The 21,638-nt window shown below is 53.9% G+C and overlaps 7 protein-coding genes across 7 annotated transcripts; 5 read left to right on the top strand and 2 right to left on the bottom strand.

Annotated features, from left to right (window-relative positions):
• Positions 1-225: 225 nt before the first annotated feature.
• Positions 226-1,826, top strand: CTRU02_201284 (endoribonuclease L-PSP; the record flags this gene model as incomplete). Its single annotated transcript, XM_036726314.1, has 2 exons — positions 226-374; positions 449-1,826. 2 exons carry the CDS (start codon positions 226-228, stop codon positions 1,824-1,826), a joined length of 1,527 nt encoding a protein of 508 aa, XP_036581996.1.
• Positions 1,827-2,479: 653 nt separating this feature from the next.
• CTRU02_201285 (sporulation associated protein) lies at positions 2,480-4,315 on the bottom strand (the record flags this gene model as incomplete). The annotated part of the gene is made up of 4 exons (XM_036726315.2): positions 2,480-2,790; positions 2,849-3,857; positions 3,914-4,074; positions 4,129-4,315. 4 exons carry the CDS (start codon positions 4,313-4,315, stop codon positions 2,480-2,482), a joined length of 1,668 nt encoding a protein of 555 aa, XP_036581997.2.
• Positions 4,316-6,593: 2,278 nt separating this feature from the next.
• CTRU02_201286 (linoleate diol synthase) lies at positions 6,594-10,279 on the top strand (the record flags this gene model as incomplete). Its single annotated transcript, XM_070203822.1, has 5 exons — positions 6,594-6,799; positions 6,856-9,475; positions 9,530-9,748; positions 9,807-10,086; positions 10,140-10,279. 5 exons carry the CDS (start codon positions 6,594-6,596, stop codon positions 10,277-10,279), a joined length of 3,465 nt encoding a protein of 1,154 aa, XP_070062404.1.
• A 2,173-nt stretch (positions 10,280-12,452) lies between these two features.
• CTRU02_201287 (phospholipase A2) lies at positions 12,453-14,263 on the top strand (the record flags this gene model as incomplete). Its single annotated transcript, XM_036726317.1, has 2 exons — positions 12,453-12,784; positions 12,847-14,263. 2 exons carry the CDS (start codon positions 12,453-12,455, stop codon positions 14,261-14,263), a joined length of 1,749 nt encoding a protein of 582 aa, XP_036581999.1.
• Positions 14,264-14,834: 571 nt separating this feature from the next.
• Positions 14,835-15,266, top strand: CTRU02_201288 (uncharacterized protein; the record flags this gene model as incomplete). Its single annotated transcript, XM_036726318.1, has 2 exons — positions 14,835-14,843; positions 14,901-15,266. 2 exons carry the CDS (start codon positions 14,835-14,837, stop codon positions 15,264-15,266), a joined length of 375 nt encoding a protein of 124 aa, XP_036582000.1.
• Positions 15,267-16,139: 873 nt separating this feature from the next.
• Positions 16,140-17,106, top strand: CTRU02_201289 (metalloprotease mep1; the record flags this gene model as incomplete). The annotated part of the gene is made up of 3 exons (XM_036726319.1): positions 16,140-16,370; positions 16,421-16,980; positions 17,031-17,106. The coding sequence occupies 3 exons, from the start codon at positions 16,140-16,142 to the stop codon at positions 17,104-17,106; spliced, it is 867 nt and encodes a 288-aa protein (XP_036582001.1).
• Positions 17,107-17,231: 125 nt separating this feature from the next.
• On the bottom strand, positions 17,232-20,410 carry CTRU02_201290 (nitrate reductase; the record flags this gene model as incomplete). The annotated part of the gene is made up of 3 exons (XM_036726320.1): positions 17,232-17,272; positions 17,322-18,233; positions 18,280-20,410. The coding sequence occupies 3 exons, from the start codon at positions 20,408-20,410 to the stop codon at positions 17,232-17,234; spliced, it is 3,084 nt and encodes a 1,027-aa protein (XP_036582002.1).
• Positions 20,411-21,638: the final 1,228 nt, after the last annotated feature.

The following is a 21,638-nucleotide window of genomic DNA, read 5'->3' on the forward strand; positions in this document are numbered from 1 at the left end:
TGGCTGGCAATACGGTCAAACGTATCAGGAACACAGACCCTTGTCTCGAAATGTAGTATCAGTTGTTAATAGAAACGATCTGATGGTGGTGCCACTCCCGACCACGTGTTTTCGCTCCTGAGCCGAAAACGGACATCTGATCCCATAACCCTGGCACCACCTCAATACTAGGTATCTACAACTAACACCTACCAACAGCTTTATTAATACCTTCAACTCCAAATCATGGCTTCCGAGACGTCACCAAAGGTGGAGCGCACGACCATCGCGGGGTCGATCGAGATACCCCGCATCCTCAACGGCCTCTGGCAACTTGCCGGCGGCCACGATCGGGACATTGACGTCGCCATCGCCGCGGAGGGCATGGCGCCGCTGTAAGTCACTCCTAATTCTTATGCCCAAAGGCAAAAAAAAAAAAAAAAAAAAAAAAAAAACCTGACTTGTGCAGAATCGACGCCGGTCTGGATGGCTTCGACATGGCAGACCACTACGGTCCCGCGGAGCTAGTCATAGGCCAACACAACCGCACATCAGACCGCCCCATCACGGCCTTCACCAAGTGGTGTCCCCCAGAAAACGGAGACAAGTCGTTCGAGAACGCCGAGGTGGCCGTCAACCTCGCGCTGAAGCGCATGAACCAGACGCAGATCGCCCTCATGCAGTACCACGTCTGGGACTACACGGACGACACGTATCTCTGCAACCTCGCGCATCTGAGGACGCTCCAGCAACAGGGCAAGATCGCGCACATTGGCCTGACCAACGTCGACGCCGCGCACCTGGAGCTCCTGATCCACTCGGGCCACGACATCGCGACGAACCAGGTGTCGTGCTCCGTCATCGACCTCCGGCTGGTGCGCGGCCGCATGTTTAGCGTCTGCGAGAAGCACGGCGTCGGCATCTTGACGTACGGCACGCTGCTCGGCGGGTTCCTGAGCGAGAAGTGGGTTGACGTGCCGGAGCCCAGGGATGTGAGGGGCCTCAACTGGAGTCTGCAAAAGTACCTACGTTTCATCCGAGCCGCGGGCGGCTGGGCCGCTTTCCAGCACGTTCTCAAGGCCGTGGCGACGGTCGCGAGGAAGCATGGCGTGTCGATTGCTGCGGTCGCGATGCGGTGGGTGCTGGATATCCCCGTCGTCAAGGCCGTCATCATCGGCGCGAGGTTGACCAAGGAGAGCGGGGTGTACGCGGCTAGCAAGCTTGCCGTGTTCGGGTTCTCGCTCGACGACGATGACCGCGCTTTGATCGCCAAGGCGCAGGAGATGCTCAAGGATTTGCCTGGTGATTGTGGGGATGAGTACCGGCGGCCGCCTTTCCTGACGGCGGCAGGGGATTTGAGCGACCATATCAAGGAGAGCGATGAGATGCGCGAGGTTGAGGATGCGATTGCGGCTGGGAAGAGGGTGGAATATCACTCTGGCAGTAAGTGGGAGCCGATTTGCGGGTATTCGAGAGCTGTGAGGACTGGAAGAGTTATTCGTGTGTCTGGGACCACGGCGAACCCGCCGCCGCAGCTGGCGGGACAACTTGAGGTTGTTGGGGGTAAGTCTGCTCGGTCTCAGGCCGTGGCGGCGCTGGATATTATTGAGAGAGCCATCAGGCGGCTTGGTGGCACCATGTCGGATGTCGTCAGGACCAGGGTGATGTTACAACGGGAGGAGGACGTTGACGAGGTGTCTGAGGCTCATGGTTGGGTTTTTAATTGTCATGGAATATGGCCGGCTAATACTCTGACTACAGCTGGGCTTATTGGGGATGAGATATTGGTTGAGATTGAAGTTGAGGCTGAAGTTGGCAGCGGTAATTCGATTCTGGCAATATCATAGTGGGTTTGGATAGACGTTGGACATGTCAACTAAGTTGAATGCGCTTGAAAAGCTATTGAAGGGTTACTGACTAGACTGTAACTCCAAGTTGAGGTTCTTCATAAGATTCAACTGAAGCAAAACTATTACTAGATTGATTCTCAATGACTGTAAAACTATGTTACTTTACTACTTGACAGCAAAACAAAACAAATAACTCGCAAATGCAAAATGAAAGGGACGAGACTCGAACTCGCGCGGGTTGCCCCACCAGGAAACAGATGTTAAGCTGACCTTAACCTGGCGCCATAACCAACTCGGCCACCCTTCCGTAGGTGATCTATTGATCTTGTGTGGCTGGAGGGGCAAATTTGCAGACTATGTGGAGCGGCGTTATGGGACCAGGGTCCATAGTGCAGATGAGAATTCCAGGGTCACCGTTGGAAAATGTTACACCGGCATTTACATGTCTAACTGGCACAACATTCCCAATTCATGGAATTCAGGCGTTGAAGCTGAATTCGCGGGGAATACATGGGAAATTGGTGGTTGCTATATTCTCGATGGCTGTGCAACATTCCTTAACAAACCCCTCCCCCTCCCACCCACAAATGCTTCAAACTCTCTCTGAGACTACATTCTTTCATATTGACTATACCGTAGACGGCATCTCACTACACTTCATGTGCAGCCTTGACAATTGTATACGTCCTGTGCTCACAGTCCTCATGGGCCTTGTTGTGGTCGTGGGGGGGATCACACTTGGCAATGGCACCAGAAGTGTGGTGTTTCAAGCAAGGTGGCAGACGGCCGCCGTGATTATTGCCAGGGCAGTAGTTCTTGTCGTTCTGAAGCCTCCAGAGTAGCGACTCATGAAGAACAGCGTCTCTGGGGATATCACGCGTAGCACCCTTGTTCAGCGGGAAGCGAACATTCTCCCACCCGCTGTCCTCGAGTTCCCAGCGCGTGATGAAGGGTAGCCATTCTGCATGACATCGTTAGCATCATCTTGAATGATAATAGTTATATGCTGCTCGACTTACCCATGAGCTTCCACAGGAGCACAGTAAAGAAGCCAGTACCGCAGTTGAAGGCAAGAGAGTCGTGAATGACGCCCTTCATCGCCTGCTTCTTCTTCTTGGCGTACCTCGCCTTGAAGTCCTTCACATTCTCACGCCACTTGAGCGCCGCAGTCGGCTCCTTCTCGCCGACTAACTCAACCTCCCGGATCATCCACGCCAGCGCCACGTCACTCATCTGCAGCCGGTCACAGCCTATCGCTTTGAGGGGCTCCTTGGACTTGCGCGTCGTCCAGAAGTTCTTGACCCGCTCCCAGAACGTCATCTGCACGTCGGCATTGTCAAGCGGGTGTTTATCCGACGCCGGCCATCCGCCGCCGACATCGCCGTGGCAGCCCGGGAACCACACCTCCTTGATGTCTTCTTCATGAGAGTGGCTTCCGTCGCGGATGTCCTGGGCCAGCAGCGCGGCCTTGAACTTGACTCGGCGCTCGTCGACGGCCACAGCGTGCCGGACGTGGTGCGCCGTACCGACCACAGGTACTGGCACAGGTGTCTTGCGCTCCAGGATGGCCACCGAGTTGACGCAGTCCCAGATGCCGAGGAAGTGCACTTTGATGTTGGACTCCTCTTCTTTCCCGCAGTGCATGATGTTCTCCTTGCGGCAGAATGTGTCGGAGAAGGCTGCAATCTCATCACGCGCGACTTCGTAATTGTGGCCGTGGACAGCGGGATCCTCGCCCTCGCGGTGCTCGTGGGGTTCCATGTCGTCCAGGAGCGGCTGTGCCTCGCCTCCGTTGGCTGCTGCTTCTGCGGCGGCTCTCCTGGCCTTCTTCTCCTTCTTGGACTTCTTGGGGTGTGCCGTGATGAAGTCTTCGACCTCACCGGCCAGGTAGCGCTGGTAGAGGCGGTAGGCGAAGGGAACCATCTCTTCGTTACCCTTGCAGAGAAGTCCGACGGTGTGGATCATACGCGCCAGGAACTTTGCTGTGAAGGCGCCGCGGCTGAATCCAAACATGTAAATCTTGTCGCCCTGTTGCATGTAAATATTAGTAAACTGAGTGCGCTCGACAGAAAGGCCATACTTACGGAGTCGTAGTAACGCATCAGAAACCTGTATCCAGCCATGACGTGGGCGTCGAATGTCGTGCCGATTCCCTGGTCGATTGTCTGGGAGATGGAGCTCTGGATTTCGCCGAAAAATGTCTTGTTTACAGACTTCTCATTGATGTCATACGTACCGATGCCGGCTGGTTGGAATAAGTGTAAGCGACGGAAGACTGGCTAGGAACCGACGAACTCACTCTGGTAGTAATGGAATTGGTTCGGCGCATTGCGGTCCAATTTGCTCAGGATCTTGACAACATTTGTGTCGGCGTTGGAGCCAGTGAATGTGTTACCGGTACCGTCGAAGCAAAGAACCAGCTTCTTCGGGACCTGACCACCGGGAGTTTCGGTCGCAGAGGACCCATTGTCAACGAGTCCAGGCATGGTTGCAGGAAGTGTGATTATGCTCTTTGATGAGAAAGGCTGTTTCTAATAACCCCAGTAACAACTTGCGAAGTTCAAAAGACAAGTTTTCTCCGGGGTTCAAACACCCCATATATCAATCTTTACTCTCAGTGTCCAAAGACCAACCTCTGCCCAATCTCTCACATCATCACCAAGACAGCCACCCCGACAGTCATCAAGCCGCGTGGCGGGACATTTCTCGCTAGTCTCACGACGGAGGGACGATGATCACGGCCGAGGGGGCCTCAATTCATGTACGGGCTTGACTTTTGATAGGGAGAAGGACATATGCCGTCTCGTATACACGGCAACCTGCGTCCTCTGAACCCCTCACTGGTGTCTTACACATCAACCCCCCTCGCACCTCGCACCTCGCAAGGGTACTGATAGCTCTCTCTCTCCGTCATAGAAACCCAATGGCTATCAAAAGATTGTCAGTTTACCGGTGTTGCCGGTGAACATCGTTCGCGGGGAACACCCGTCGATCGGTTCGCGAGGCGCGGAGCGGCTGAAACCTGGCGGTCGGAGTGTAACCTCCACATGTGCTTTTTCTGTTCGACTTTTCGAGACAATCAGCCAGCCACCTGAACCATAGCTCGAAATTCTGTAAAGGACGGGGCCTCTACTGTCTACGGCATTGGATGTTGGCCATGCACCATGACGACTCGGCAGGCAGCACCAGACCGTGCATCAGCGGCTTGCCCGTGAAAGGTAGCCCAGGTTTTTCCGCATTCTGTGTAACTGGCTTTGGAAAACTCTGTGGTAGAGGGGGAAGAAGATGCTTTCAATTGCAAACATTCAACGCTAGGGGGTTTTGTCTAAGACTTTCTCTGCGCCAGAATTATCTCGTTCCAAGGGTTGGAGAATCTTGCCAACTTAGTTGCCGCAACTGGGTATGAAAGTCAACTGCTCTGGTACATTTGATGGCAAATCAGAACTTGTTTATTTACTATTTGATAACAAGCTAGCCTCAGCTCTCAAGACTTGTAACTCAATCTGGATACAAGCTGCGATTTGTGCGCCGATCATTGCATGTGTGCAGGGTAAGCAGTGCGGGGAAAGGATAGCTCTGTGTGTCTAAGACAATGCAGAACACATAGCTCAGACAGGTATCGCTCACATGACATGTCTTAGACTTCCCGCCGTGCAGCATGCCGTCGACAGGCGGTCAGCAGCCACTGGGATATACATCGGCGACTCGGCGACGCCGTCTACCAATAAGGAAACATGTGATGACCATTTTGTTCAGGGCTCAAGACATGCCGCGTATGTTTCACAACAGACGCAGCCAGCCTGGGAAATCAACTCCCTCACTGCCCGACATGCAATATTACTGCCAGAGAGAACTGATTAGTTACTATCTCATGCCGGATGGAATGAAGCTTGCTGTGAGCTAGCCGCAAACGTCACTCACATCCCAGATATTAAGAACGGCTGAAGCGTTTTGTGTCCTATAAACGCTTCCCGGTGGGTGTTGATCGATAGTCAATATCCCAAATTGGGGCTACGGACGTTGAGGAAGCTTTGCCGGCCACTAAGCCTAGCATGTCTTGGCCCCTTTGGGTTTCGAGTCCTGCAGGCGGTGCGGGCCGTTTGGAACCGGTTGCATGAGTGTATATCCTTTTACCTCTTCGTATGGGGATATCAAAACAACAGGGCGAGCTCTGTATCCGCTGCGGCTGAACTATGTCATAGCCGGCTCGCCTCCCTTTCTCCTTGCCCCTCCATTCCGGATGCTCTCCCGTCTGGTCCCACTGCCCTCCCGGTGCCACAACTGCCTGCTTCCCCGCGCACCTTGGCGCCCTGCGTGTCTCCGGCCATCGTTGATCGTCAAACTGTAGATGGCCGGAGACCAAGTTCCCTCCTGCAACATTGTCTTGGAGCAGCCCTTTCACCGCATTTCGAGTGCGTTTTCAGCATCACATTCCAGGGTTGCTGTCTCTTACCACTGGCCTTCTGTGGAACGTTCGTAGCGTAGCGAGGAGAGATGATCCTGCAAGCGCGTGAATCCCTGTATGTTATCGAATGATGGGGACGCCACCGAACTGTAAACGACAAGTGAGGGGGTTTTTGTTGTGTTATCGCGTTTGCTCCAGCCGGTATGTGCAGCTCAGTTGGGCATCAGTCGAGCTCGACTTTCGTATAAGTGAGGCACGAGGGCTTCTTAAAAGATAGAAAGTAAATCTGGAGCCAGACTTTTCTGTTCCCATCACTATTGCCCTGTCTTCCCATCGTATACGAATCATCAGGGAAAGCCATGGCGTTCAACACGAAATTTCAGGCCGGCGAGTCCTACGGGGACGAGAGGAATGCTTCTAGCAACTTCTTCGCCGATCCCGCAAAGGTCGCCGCAGACCTGATGAAAGATCTTGTGGGCCTCAAGAACCAGATCTCAATAGTAGAGCTCACAGGCCTCATTAAAGAGTTGCTGTCTAAAGGCGAGCCTTTGGACGACAAGAAGGGGTAAGTAAAAAAGTCCGTCTCAGAAACAGCTCGACACTGACAGTTGTTATCATCAGTACGACCGAAGTTTTGATCGGCATCTTGACCTCTCTTCCTGCCACATCAAAGGCCAGATCACAGCTTACCAACAAGCTCATCGACACACTCTGGGGCAACCTCCAGCACCCCCCGTTGAGCTATGTCGGTGGCGACGTCAAGTATGAGGTCGTCAACCCCAAGGACCCCAAGCCCCAGACCAAGCCCGAGGAATTCATCGAGTTCAAGGCTCCTGACAGCGATGTCATCCTGCGTGAGCAGCTTCCCACAGCTCCCGATGGCATCCACCACTACAGAATGCCTGATGGCAGCTACAACAACATCCTTGAGCCTCACTTGGGCCAAGCAGGCACTCCCTACGCAAAGACTGTCAGGACTGCAAAGAGACTCCATGGCGTCAAGCCTGACCCGGGTCTGCTCTTTGACCTCCTGATGGCTCGTGACGACAAGAGCTTCAAGGAGAACCCGGCTGGTATCTCATCCATACTTTTCTACCACGCCTCCATCATTATCCACGATATCTTCAGAACCAACCGTACGAACATGAACAAGTCCGACACGTCGTCGTATCTCGACTTGGCGCCCCTTTATGGTTCCTCCCTGAAGGACCAGCTGGAGATCCGGACCATGAAGGAGGGTAAGCTCAAGCCTGACACATTCCACGAGAAGCGTCTTCTAGGACAGCCTGCGGGAGTCAACGTCATGCTGGTCCTCTACAGCCGTTTCCACAACTACGTCTGCGACATCCTGCTCAAGATCAACGAGAATGAGCGCTTCACGCTCAAGCACGGCCCCAACCCTAGCGCCGAGGAGAAGGCCAAGGCCGTGGCCAAGCAGGACCACGACCTCTTCAACACGGCACGCCTGATCGTCGGCGGTCTGTACATCAACATCTGCCTGCACGACTACCTCCGCGCCATCACCAACACGCACCACTCCAAGAGCGACTGGACGCTCGACCCCCGTGTGGAGATTGGCAAGCAGTTCGACGGCGAGGGCGTCCCCCGCGGTGTCGGCAACCAGGTCAGCGTCGAGTTCAACCTGCTGTACCGCTTCCACGCTTGCATCTCCAAGAAGGACGAGCGCTGGATCAACGGCTTCTTCAGCAAGCTGTTCCCCGGCACCAAGCCCGAGGAGCTGGAGAACATCCAACTCCAGGACCTCGGTATTGCTCTGCAAAAGTGGGAGATGAGCATCGACAAGGACCCCAGCAAGCGCACGTTCGACGGCCTCCAGCGTCAGGCGGACGGCACGTTCAAGGACGAGGAGCTCGTTAACATCCTCAAAGAAGCCATGGACGACCCCGCCGGCTGCTTCGGCGCCCGCATGGTGCCCAAGGCGCTCAAGATTGTCGAGATTCTCGGCATCAAGCAGGCTCGCGCGTGGCAAGTCGCCTCCCTGAACGAGTTCCGCGAGTTCTTTGGCCTGAAGAAGTACGACACCTTCAAGGACATCAACTCGGACCCCGACATCGCCAGCCTGCTCGAGAAGCTGTACACCGACCCGGACATGGTCGAGCTCTACCCCGGTCTGATGATCGAGGATATCAAGCCCGTCCGCAACACGGGCAGCGGTATCTGCCCGACGTACTCGGTCGGCCGCGCCGTGCTCTCCGACGCCGTCACCCTCGTGCGGTCCGACAGGTTCAACACCCTCGACTACACCGTGTCGAACCTGACGGCGTGGGGATACAACGAGGTCCAACAGGACTACAAGACGCTCGGCGGCTCGATGCTGTACAAGCTCATCCAGCGCGGTCTGCCCGGCTGGTTCCCGTACAACTCCATCGCCGTGATGCAGCCCATGTACACCAAGCAGGCCAACGAGAGGATCGCGAGGGAGCTCGGCACCATCGGGCACTACACGCTCGACGACCCGAAGCCGCCGCCGAAGCCCGTCGTCGTCTACACGGCGGCCGCCGTCAAGCAGGTCCTCGGCAACCCGCAGCAGTTTGTCGTGCCGTGGCTCAGGCCCCTCAACGAGCTGTTCGTCGACACCAAGAAGGACTTTAGCTGGTTCATGCTCGCCGGCGACGGCCCGCAGAACCGCCAGGAGAAGCTCAACATGCTGAACGCGATGAAGAAGGTGCCGAACCTGCACGGCGCCATCCACGACTTCATCGAGCGCGTCGGCGCGCAGCTCATCGCCAAGGAGACGTTCAAGATGCGGGAGAACCTGTGCCAGATGGACATCATTCGCGACGTCGCCATCCCGCTCAACGCCCAGCTGCTCTCCGACCTCTTCTACTTTGACATGCGCACCGACGAGAACCCGGACGGCACCCTGAGCTCGACGGACCTCTACCGCCATCTGCTCAACATCCGCATCTGGGGCGTCAACAACAACGACCCCGGCCAGGCGTGGAACCGTCGCCGTCGCGCTCAGGAGAGTGCAAAGATCATTATGGACTCCACGCGCAAGCTCATCAACGAGGTTGCTGCGTCGCGCGGTCTCGGCTTCGGTATCGCTTCGGCCGTCGCCAGCGTGGTTACCCGCAAGACGTACCTCAAGAAGAACTCCCTGCGTTCCTGCGGTTACAAGCTCGCGGAGGAGCTCTTGGCCCAGGGCGCTTCGGCCGAGAAGGTCACCGACAACATGTGGCTTACTTCTTTTGGCGGTATCGGTGTTCCGGTCACAACGGTAAGTGTCTTTTAATGAGCATTCGAAGGTTGTCAGAGCTAACATCCCGTACAGTTCTACGAAATCATGGAGTTCTTCCTCCGTCGCGAGAACGCGTCCATCTGGGCCGAGGTCCAGAACATGGCGCAAAAGAACGACGACGTCGGACTGCATAACTACGTCCTCGAGGCTCAGCGTCTCACAACCTCGCAGCGCAACGTGCGTGTCGCGGTTGCGCCGGGCGAGGTCGACGGCAAGAAGGTCGAGAAGGGCAACCTCGTGGTCATGCTTCTTGTGAGTTCTTTTATTAGCTTTCATTTATGCAGTGATGTTGCTAAAATGTTATTTCTAGGGCGAGGCCGGCCGCAACCCCAAGGATGTGCCCAACGCCGACAAGTTCGACCCCAAGCGCAACATGGAGGGCAACATCACCGCCTTCAGCTACGGCCAGCACGAGTGCGTGGGCAAGGACATCGCCCTTGCGTTCGTCACCGGGCTCGTCAAGCTCATGGCCGACCTCAAGCAGCTTCGTCCTGCGCCGGGTGAGATGGGTGTCGTCAAGACCATCCAGGTCGGCTCCGAGAAGGCCTACCTTAACGACAGCTGGTCGTACCTTGGCTTCGATGCTAGCAGTAAGTTTTATCCATTGACGGTGATTTTCTTCACGTTACTAATACCTCTACAGCCTGGAAGGTTCACTTCGACGGCCACGGAAAGGGCGCCTACACGGCGGACCCGACGCCCAACAACCCCATCGACATGGGTAAATACTACTATCTGCTTCAGCAACGCAAGGAGGATTTCCTCAAGGGCTTGAAGGCTTGATTTGGGAAAGAATGAAAGTAAAAAGAAAAAATTCTGCAAACAATATAAGATTGTGAACCCACTTGCTGGAGTATACTTGAATGACAAATGTGATGAACTCGTGTTAGTGAGACGTTTGTATAATACTAAGAGTGAATGAGGGAGAGCATCGCATAATGAGTGAGTATTCCTAAAGAGTCTTAGCGTGGTTCTATTTGATTATGTAAGTGGCTCCAGAAATGGGAACGGTTGAAAATGGGTCCCGGGTAAAAATCAACCAAAGATAATAAGCGGGCCCGGACCGAAGCGAAGACCAATCACCACCTTTTCCTAACCGAAAGCACCTGAATGGTGGATCGGAGCACGGAGACGGTTGGAGCCGACCCATGACGTAATTCTTCAAATTTACACTTTAGTTATTCTTTGCCAAATGGCTTCGGTGTTTAAGGCAAAAAAAAGAAAGAAAAAAAGACAGCCCCGAAGCCTGGTCTGGGCCATCTTCACCCACCTCCCCAATAACAAGGAACCTCCCTGACACAGCTGTCGCTGTAACATGCTTTGTGGAGCGAATCAACTGATCGAGATCGAGATAACGATAACACATCGGCGACAGAGCGACATGTTGAGATTTCCTGCCTTATGGAAAGTCTATGCGATTGAAGTCTTAGCTCGCGGGGCCAACGGTTGAAGTTCATGCACTAATACGCAAAGACCATGGAATGGGTATTGCAGCAAGAAAAAGTACTCCCATTCGCCCTATTCTGGCCTTCTATATCGCACGGTTATATGACGATGGCTGTAGTACATAGTACTCCCTACGGACGCCCGTACTCTTCGGACCAGCCGCCGTTCGTGTCCCACTCTAAATACAGTTCCTGTTAATGTTAATGAGAAATCTCGGACTCTCCGTTGAGTGGAAAGAAAGGCTCTACTATGTAGTCCTCAAGTGCAACCTAAGAAAATTCAGAACAAAGCCGCCGTCATCAGAGTTGAGCTTAGCTTACGCTTACCTCGCCCTGATTCCCACCTAAACCGTTTTGGTTGACCGAGGCAAGATTCTCTTCGCCGCTCAAAACAGCTCGCACGACTCATACGCGTAAATGACGTTTCCGCCTCTGGCAAATGGCCACAAGACCACCTTGATTCAGCAGCTTGATTGGCTACTGGTCAAAGGAAGCTATATTTACCTTTTTTTCTCAAATTTTCTGCCCTCCTCATAAAAAGGAGAGGGAGGTGTTCGTGCGGTCTCGACCTGGGACTTCTGTTGGGTCTTTGCTTTCTCTCACGTTGACCTTATTTGACAAGGAACAGTTGCCTTGGCTCGTTGACTTTGAGGCTGCCAACAGGGAATCCCGCTCCGAGTTAATTACCATCGGGTTTCGAAATCCCATCTGAGCCCTGCGTTGCTGTCGACCAACTCGCCCTGTTTCCCTCTCTCGATCTTTCTCTGACATTCCATACTGTCACAATCCCTCCCCATTCGTGGTGTGGTGGTTCATGATTGCATTACCCGTACATTGTACTCACACACGAGGGGGAGAATCAACTCATCTCGGCCGGATTATAATTGGCGTTCTTATTCCCAACAACCGGATTACGAGATAAACAATCCGGACTCTTTTTTTCGTCGGCAGTTCCCTGGGAACCCTGCACATCGTTATATTACATACATAACACATCAACCGATACCCTTGTCGGTGGCACAGTAGCGTAGACGACGGTGGACTTTCAGCTGATTAGATTGGCGCCAAAGCTCCGCTGACGACTCACTATTCCGGATTACTTTTCCCTGCTTTGCCCTGTCTGTGGCGCCCGCCCGCATTGAATCTGCATTGAAAGACTGACCAACTTGATCGGCGGAAACATTGGTTTAAAACACCATCGCGACACACGCATATCCGACCGCGAAAGCTTGTATAAAGGGACGTAAAGGGGAAAATAGGGACGATTTGAAACTCAACCCCCCAGTAACCCCCCGCCAGCGAACTATCCACGCGGTCGATTTGATCTGTTCTTTTTCTTCTCCCATCGTCGGCCCCTGCGATCTCGATTTATCCTTAAACCTGCCCGAGGGATCATCGTCGGCATCATCACAACCACCACTACCATTGCCGCCACCACTGCGCGAATTCTAACAAAAGCTTGACACACCAAGATACAGCAACATACCACTGCAGCTGCAGGTCCAGCAAACATGTCGCCCGCCGCGCAAGCGCCCCCGACGGCCGCTGAGAAGGTTGCGTCCTTCTTCTCCCGTCTGAGCCCCGTGCCCGCATTCCCCGACTACACCGGCCCGCACAAGGTCGGCACCGTCGACATTGAGGTGCCCGTATCCGAGCTGGAGTCGCCCAGTCCGACCCCCTACAGCGCCTCTGAGATCTACACCGTCCAGTGCCGTGTATTCTACCCTGCCGTCCCCGAATCGACCGGCAAGAACATCAGCTGGCTGCCCTCGCCCCAGCGACAGCATGTCTCAGCATATACCCAGTTCATTGGCGTTCGCCCGATGCTGGCAGACCTCGTTTCGTACGTTGAAAGCTACTGAGCCATTCGCTTAGCAGATTTAGACTAACAACTACCTCTTACAGCTTCCTACCCCGGCATCTGCACTACACTACGATTCCCGTCCACAAGAACGCCGAAATCCTCGATCCTGATACCCCGAACCGACGATGGCCGACCATGATCTTCTCCCACGGCCTCGGCGGCAACCGAAACACATACTCCCATCTCGCAGGCTCCATCGCCTCCCACGGCATTGTCGTAATCTGCCCTGAGCATCGCGACGGCAGCGCCGTGGCCTCGTTTGTGCGCATCCCTGGAAAGCAGGACCAATACTTCCTGCGCAACACCCGCCGTGTAGTCCCCTACGTCCGCGTGGACCATGAAGCGCGACCTGAAGTGTACGAGGCCCGCGAAGACCAGCTGCGCATTCGCCTGTGGGAGCTGGGTCTCATACACGTCGTGGCATTGAACATGGACCTCGGTCTCGCGATGACGAACCTCAACAAGTCAACCCCGAGCTTGACGCAGTTCAAGAACAAGCTCCACGTCCACGAGCCGGGCTGCATCATTTTTGGCGGCCACAGCTTCGGCTCCGCCTCCATCGTGCAGTTCCTCAAGACGACATACTACGCGGAATCTTCTGCCCTTGCCCACGTCCAGAAGCCCCTCTTCACCCCGCGCCCGGATTCAGCCCTGTGTCAACAAATAACGGAGAAGAACGTCACAATGCTCCTCGACATGTGGTGCTTCCCGCTCCTCGCCCCCGGCTCTTCCGCCTTATTCGACCTGCCGCTACCCGCGTACGCCAACACCTCCCGCGCCCCCGGCGGCAGCGCCATCCTGGCAGTCGAATCGGACGCCTTCTTCAAGTGGACAGACCACCTCCACGTTACGGCGCGCGTGCTCTCGCCGGACCCGTCAGCGAGCGTCATCACGCCCGCCACTTTCCGCCGCAGCGGTGTCCGCCTTACCGAGCCCAACTTCTTCTACGTCGAGAACTCGGCCCATCTAAGCCAGTCCGACTTCGGCATCCTCTTCCCCTGGCTGACCAAGAAGATTTTCAACTCTGAAGAGCCCGAGCGCGCGTTGCGCCTGAACCTACGCGCGCAGCTGCAGCTCTTCCGCGCCAACGGCATTCCTGTTGCGCGCACCTGGATCGGCGATCTCGTCGACGGCACCGGGTCCGGCAAGATGGGCATCACGGGCGACGAGGACGCGGACAACGGCCCCGACGACGGTCTCATGGACGACAAGGCCATCTTCGACCGAACCGAGGGCAAGGTGCAGTACTGGAAATGGATCGATGTCATCGGCATGGGTCAGCCCGAGGAGGTCCCTGCCGAATCGACGACGACCGACGCGACGGCATCGACCCCCGGCGGCGTGGATGCGCAGATTGCGGGCGTTGAACAGACGGACCGCGACATGGAGGACGAGCTAGAGCCTCTGCAGGCCGTCGCCAGCGCCGCGCAGCTCCAGAATACCGCTGTGCGAGCATGATTAGAGGTAGAAGTGACGATGGCGGGAGGATATACACGATCAAAGGCATAATACACGGACGAAGGACGTTACACGCTGCATCATGAGTTTTTTTTTTTCCTTGGACCGGAGTTCTTTAGGGATTAAAGCGGTCATTTTTTTACCCCCTCTCTTTTGTTTATATTTTAGCATTGCGTGCGTTGAGCGCGTGGTAGATACCTCAGTCCCCCCAGTTAGTACAAGTATATAAGATAACCATCGGTTCCTGCATTTGAAGATCCGGGGACGTGCTTATCCGAATCGACCTCTTTCGTAGCTTTAGTTTGAATTCACATGTTTTTTCTGCACGATTTGTAGATCGATCTACGGTGGTGAGGAGTGTATGACGATTCGACCCGGCGCGCTCTGGCTTCCCCGGCTCGCCTCGGCATCTAAGTCATACACGTCATTGAGATGATGGCGTCTGGACGCACGCCATCGATTCTTCAACGAGTTTCCTGCGTAGAGATGTAATTATTTAAATTGGAGCTGTTTGTCCTTTCTATAGTTGAGTTACATGAATAAGAAAATCTGACATCACTTTGTTATTACAATGGCACCGGTAAGTCTATCATTTACTTGGACACTGTTTATCGCTCACTCGACTAACACATCGTAGCAAAAACAGCCCGAACGTCTCAAGCACGTCGCCGAGAAGGCGACATCCAACAACCCCTCCCAATTAGGTGACCCGGTCTCGCTCAAGGCCGAGGTTTCCAAGCTGGTGCCGACCGAAGGCGAACAAGGAGCCAAGACGAGCGGATCACAGGGTCCGAAAGGCAGCGGGGCCGCTGGTGCAAAGAACTCGGACGGATCGCCGGTCCAGGACCGGGAGAAGAAGAGGTTGAAGGAGGTCGCCGAGGAGAATAATGAGGCTGGGAACCCGTCGCAGTTGGGAGATCCGATCAGCCTCAAGGCGGAGACGAGTAGCACGGAGCCTACGGGCAAGGCGGACGGGCAGAGGAGGGAGAAGTCGAAGCTTTGAGTGTTTGCATAGCATTTAGAGCCGGCTTAGATTTTATCTGAAGATTTGTTTACATTATTCCATGCTCCGGAAAGATTGTGTTGCCCTCCGGAGTAAGCGGAGCCCGGCACCGGGATGTGCCAGATGCCGATGACCCCCGGGTTCCGGTTGGGATGATGCCATTTAAGCATTACATAGCAACTCCTTTGGACGGCGTAGTAAAGAGTCGGTCGCAACGGAAATTTTAGCCGGATGGGAGTATTGGCTTCTTGGCGGCCGGGATGCATCATGCACGGTTGGGATGGTTCCCTGACGGCGGAATCATAAGAGGAAGCTCGAATTGCCTTTGTTCAAGATGCAGGTATTCCCCATGTAACTTTAATTCTTATGATAAGCTTGGAATTTTGTTGTTCAGTACCTGAACTGTCGCCAGACATACTTATCTCAGGAATCGTTCGTCTTAACTCAGATGCTTCCTTTTTACAATTTACTCTGCAAAAATGCCCTTTAACTCAAGTGTTTCCAATGATCCATAGTCACCGTTTGACCTGCATCGGCAGTAAAGATACGAGATGCATTGATCGGGAACGTTGCTCATTTCGGCAGTTCGCTGGAGATCCTTGCTTGCTCAAGCACACAACGTCCCCGTCGCAGTGGGGTTTATATTAGTTTAAGCTGTTCGCCAAGCACCCAAGGCTCGTGTTCACGATGGCGGCCCATACTGGCACCTTTTCTTGGCTTCGTGCCGTCATTCTCGTTGACCGGTGGGACTGTACATAAACCAGCAGTTCCAACATCCGCGGTACTCAAAATGGTCTGCTCGCCACTCGTCTTGTTCTAGAGTAAAGCACTCAGCCTTATTTGAGCCCAACACACGGCGTATACCTTGACGAGATGTCGTCGCGTGCCACCACTGCTCTAGTCCTCTCTCTGGGAGCGTCGTTGGCGCTGGGTAACCTCCAATGTGTCAACGACGATAGCCTCGCTGCAGCCGAGCTCCCAAATATCTCCCTCCCCGCATACGTTAAGCGGCAGGACGCGCCAAAGTCGGTTGATGTGTATTTCCACATCACCAGCACGGAGGCGAACAAGGACAGAATCACCGACGCCGTCGTCGATGCCCAGGTACCTTCACTCAAGTCTATGAATCGAACTTCTCCTAACAGACAACTCAGTTCGAGGTCCTGCACTCAACCTACCTCCGCCACGGCTTCGAGCTAAACCTCGTCAACGTCTCCCGAATCGTTGACAATATCGCAGGAAAGGGCTTCTACGCCGAGGACGGCCCCGGCATCCCCGACTTTGACGGCTACCTCGCCTGGCGCACACAGACCCGCCGTGGCGCCTACGACGCGCTCAACGTCTACTTCTTCTCGGACCTCAACCCGGCTGTCGGGGGCGCATGTAACCTTGCCGGCGTAGTCCAGGACGGCAGCCAGCAGTTCTATCTCGACGGCTGCTTCGTCAACGGCGACACCATGCCCGGGTTGTACCCCCGCACCGGCAACGACACCGTCCCTCGCAAGGGACATATTGCGGTTCACGAAGTTGGGCACTGGTTCGGTTTGTTCCATACGTTCCATGGACGGTTCTGTGATGGCATCAACGACCAGGTTGCGGATACGCCTGCGCAGGCCGGCGCGAGTTCAGGGTGCCCTATTGGGAGGAACTCGTGCCCTGATTCTCCTGGTTTGGACCCCATTCACAACTTTATGGACTACTCGGATGATACCTGGTGAGTTTAGAACATGGGTTGATTCGGATTCAGTTGCTAACAAAGTGCAGCACGACTGAGTTCACTCCTGGCCAGGAGGCGAGAATGCACCAGCAGTTTGACGTCTACAGGAGATGGCAGGGCTGAAATTACGAATGTTAGAATCTCTGGCATTTCATTACGATAAAACAATCAAATAAAGGAGAAAATCTAAAGCCCCACGTCTCTTGCACCTTACACCGTCGTTATTCATGATTGAGTGATGGACTGGATTAGAAGCCAAAGACATTCTTGTCTTCTACGTAGCCCCAATCTGCAAATAGTTAGCAACGTTGGTGACATGTGCACCTAAGGGGACTCACCTTTCAACGCTGGTAGAACCGCCTTCTGAATCATTGTCGGCGGCCCGCAAAGAAAGACCGCGCTGTCTTCCGATGGTGGGAAAAGAGTCTTCTTGAGAATATCCTCGTCGACGTGACCGCTCAACCCCTTCCACCCGTCGCTAGGGTGGCTAAGGACATGCGTCACTTTCAACCTTCCGTCGCTCTTCCTCTCAAACCCTCCAAGCTCGCTTCGAAGCAAAATGTCCTTCTCCGTTTTGTTGGCATCTACAACGCGAACTTCGGTCTCGTCATCTCCAGCCGCCACAATCCTCGCGATTAGAGAGTACCCAGGGGTCACACCCGAGCCGCCAAGAACCAACGATACGTGCTTGTACACCCTCTCTTCCCCATCAATGATGAACTTTCCATTACCTTCGTACGTAATCTCACCCGTCGGGCCGCGAATCTCAACTTCGCCTCCGATAGGCATGCAGTGCAAAATGTTCGACATGGCTCCGCCTGGCTGCTTGTCCGTGGGGAAATATGTCTTTACGACAAGCTCGAAAGTGCCGTCTCCATCAGCTGGGCCATGCTTGTCACTGTTACCATTCTGCTCTGGGATCTCACTAAGTGCGTTCTTCGGTGCCGGGAGGATGGGGCGGGTGGGTGTATAAGACCGCACGAGCATTTTATCATGCATGTGGAATCCGATAAAGACATGCTGGCAGGTTCCTAGCCCGAGAACTGCCTTGTGGTCTGGGAGCTGGAACGTGTAGGAAAAGGTGTCTTCCGAGAGTGGCTTTCTGTCGATCAGTTTCGTGGGCATCCATTTGTGCTTCTGCAACGCGCGCTTGTTGTTGCCCTCATCCTTGGCCTTTTCGGCGGCTGCTAATTCCGCGTTCTTTTTGATAAAGTTCATGGCCTTGTCGGTGACGACTCCGAGGAGACATTCTACGAATGTTAGAACTGTCAGCTAAGAGAGTATTTGTGGAATTACCGTTCAGCTTGTCAAATGCAAACCCATCATGGATGCTATCAAACTCCTCCGTTGCCTCCTGGTGTACCCGGCCAGCATGCGCCATGATGGGCGCCTTTCCACCAGGATGCCACGACATCACCGACGTTGCGTCGTACACCTTTCCATCCACAACAATCCAGCAGTCATCTTCCTTGTCATGTTTCTCAATCTCCTCTCGCGTAAACTGCTTCTGCGGGGTGCCTGCATCTCGTTTCGCCGCTTCAACTTGGTTCACCACGCTCGGCTTCATCCATCCGCCATCGCCAGTTCCAGGCTCAACTGGATGTCTGAACAAGACGTATGTGGAATCGGACTTTGGATCCTCGTCCTCGACGATTTCCGACTTTACCGTGTACCAGCAGTTGTTCATCATACCCATCAGATTCCACGACGGCTTTTCAGGCTGCGTGTTCTTGAACACATTGAAGCAGCGGACTTTGATCTCCCGCGCCTGGATCAGATGCGAGAGAGGCACGTCGACATACCAATGCAGCCACGTCCAAAACTTCTTACCGTGTCTGATGGGCGCCTCGGGGAATTCGCGTATGCAGTACAGCCACGTCTCGCCGCCGTCGAGAGACACCTCAACCTTCTGCACTTCGTGCCCACCGCCGTCGTACGCAAACCCCTGGATCCGGTACGACTTCCCCCGGTGAGCGTCTGCAAGGCTAATTTTCTCACCCTGTTCCGGACGCACAATCACAGAGTTGAGGTTCTGCTCATTGCACGCCGTGCTCGGGTGTCGGAACATGGTCTCGGCAAACTCGCTTTCCATTTCCGTGATGAAAGACGGCAGCACGCGGTTATCCCATATGTGATAGTGAGAGTCATTCTCCTTTTCACTAATCCATATCCTCTTCAGCCACTTTACGTTGCGTCCGCCGACGTAGCCTGGGACTATCAATCGTACTGGGTACCCATGGTCAGGCGGAAGAGGAACATCGTTCATTTCGTAGGCGAGCAGGACATCGTTCATGGGGTCCATGGCGTAGTCAAACGGCAAGCTGGTTGCATACTTGCCCTCACTCAGCTCGTCTGCGCCTTCAAAGTTGACCCAGTAGCGTTTATCTTCACTCAATTCGTCAGGGATGCCAGCGGCGAGGAGAACATCTCGTAGAAGAGGCCCTTTCCAATAAGCGCAGCTGCCTGCGCCAGAACCCCAGTTGAACCCCTTGGATTTGCGGATGAGGTTCAGCTCTTTTCGTCGCATGCCATCACAGGCCAGGAAAACAGGGATATTGACAGCGTCAAAGTCATTCTTGATCTGATCCATCGAAAGGAGCAGTTTGCCATTGTCCACGTCGACGGTGTGAAACTCCCACAACAGACGAGGTACAGGCCCATGGTTCCGGACGTAATGCAGCTCGTTAGGCGTGATCAAACCAGCTCCATAGAGCTTATTTAGCTGCGGCTCGGCATTAAGGGGGTGCTTTCCTGTAAGCCGGATCAACTCGGGACTGCGTGGCAGCCAATTGTCGGGTGTGAACTGGTCGGCCTCGTCGATTGCAATATCCCGTCGATGGTCTTTCTGAGGAGAAGCCCGTTTTCCGTCATTGACCTCGAGCTTCTTTATATACTCGCTCTCATGCTGCAATGCACGCAAGAGCGCAAGCTCATGTGGCGAGTACTTGTCCTCTGGCCTATCTTCTCCCTTCTCCTTCTGCCCATTTTTGTTAGACTTTTCCGAGTGGCCGTTTTGCTGGGGTTTGTCTTCCTTTTTGGATTCGTCTTGCTTCTTCTTGTCCTCCTGTTTCTTCTTCTCAGCTTCCAAGTTTGCTGGCCATTTTTGGCCGTACTTGACCCAGTCCTCGGTAACGTCGAGTACGTAGCGCCAGCCTACGGACCTGTTTTCCGGATGCAGAAGGCTCAGATCCTCCTGGGCCTTGACAATATCCTCGAAATTGACCAGCTCGCCAGTCTCTACTCGAGTGTGATATGCGCTCAGCTTCCCCTTCGCCTCTTCCACGTATCCAGGCACGCGGTTGTCCTTGTTCTTGAAGCCGATACGATGGTTGTGACCGGAGCCCCAATTGGGTTCATTTGCGATCTCTTGAGGAGTAGATCCCGGGTGGTCCGTCTTCTTCACAACAAAATGACTTGTCGCTCCCATTGTGCAAATAGAGTTTGATGTTCGACACGGAAGTGGTACGAGAAGCAATATCAAAACAGCATTTTACCTGGGCCCGCAGCCGTCTTTTACTGGTCACCGGCTGTCCGGATTCTCTGGGGCGATGAGTCCGCATTCTTGACAGCTGCAGGTGTGGCATGCTGGATGACGTCGATCATCCAGAGGGTGGGAATTGGAAGAACCTGACAAGCTCCTGAATGGCGCTGTGAACAGTCAATTCATGTGTCATTAGGTGGAGACTGGGCTGAGCTTACTCGGGTGCTTAGAGGTGATCTACACCAGCATCTCCGCGGGGCGCGGCCAACCAACTTCGGAATGGGCACTTGAAAAGCCGGTCGACGTACCGGCTTGGCAACGGCGGGCGTGTCCACGGGACGGATCGGGAGGCTGCAGTAATCAAAGATCGGTTGCGTCACTGCCTTCTGTCTTGTTCAATGGTGATCACTTAGTCGATGCAGCTAATAAGTCTATTCTGAGTTAGTGATCCTCAAAACTTTATTGTAATTAGGTCATGAAGGTCCCTGCTGTGGCTGATTAACGAATCATCTATATACTACGTGGAAGCTAGCGGTTATCAGTGTCATGATCCGAATTCTTGGGAAGATGTTTAATTGTTTCGCAAGACTTGTAGGGAGGATTGCAATTGGAATCATTGTTCTTCCGCGGGAAGAGAGAACTCTGCAACTCTTCGCGAGGGCCTAATGTGTCAAAGAGAAACTTCCTGTCAATAAAAGTTGATGTCAGTAACCAATAAGTGGCATCCGCAACACTCAAATAGGGACGAAGGCAGGCTCTTATACGATCCGGCAATACAAAGTCGAGATGTTTACCATGAACACTCAAGGAAGTAGCTGCAAATTTTGAACACCCACAAGGCAACAAGGATAGCACCATCATTCAATCTATTCATGGCAACTTTAAAATACCACTCGCCTCTCCCTAGTAGCGTTGATTGCTCCGCTCGCTACTACCTACGCCTTCCCGCAGCTGTCCTCCGTTGCGCTAGGTTGTATAATGAGCTAGGTTCCTTGAGACCACTATTTCATCCTGTACAGCTTTGAAGCGATCTGTAACTTCAACTATGTAGTGAACAACAATGACGCTGATTTTATTCAAGAACAAGAAAGTCACATTATATTGAGTCTGTAAGACTTCGTCTCACAAGCACTCTAACAATGCGGTTTAAAACTCATCCAGCGACATGACATTG

The sequence above is a fragment of the Colletotrichum truncatum genome (genome assembly GCF_014235925.2).
Source record: "Colletotrichum truncatum strain CMES1059 chromosome Unknown Contig_0001, whole genome shotgun sequence".
NCBI lineage: Eukaryota > Fungi > Ascomycota > Sordariomycetes > Glomerellales > Glomerellaceae > Colletotrichum > Colletotrichum truncatum.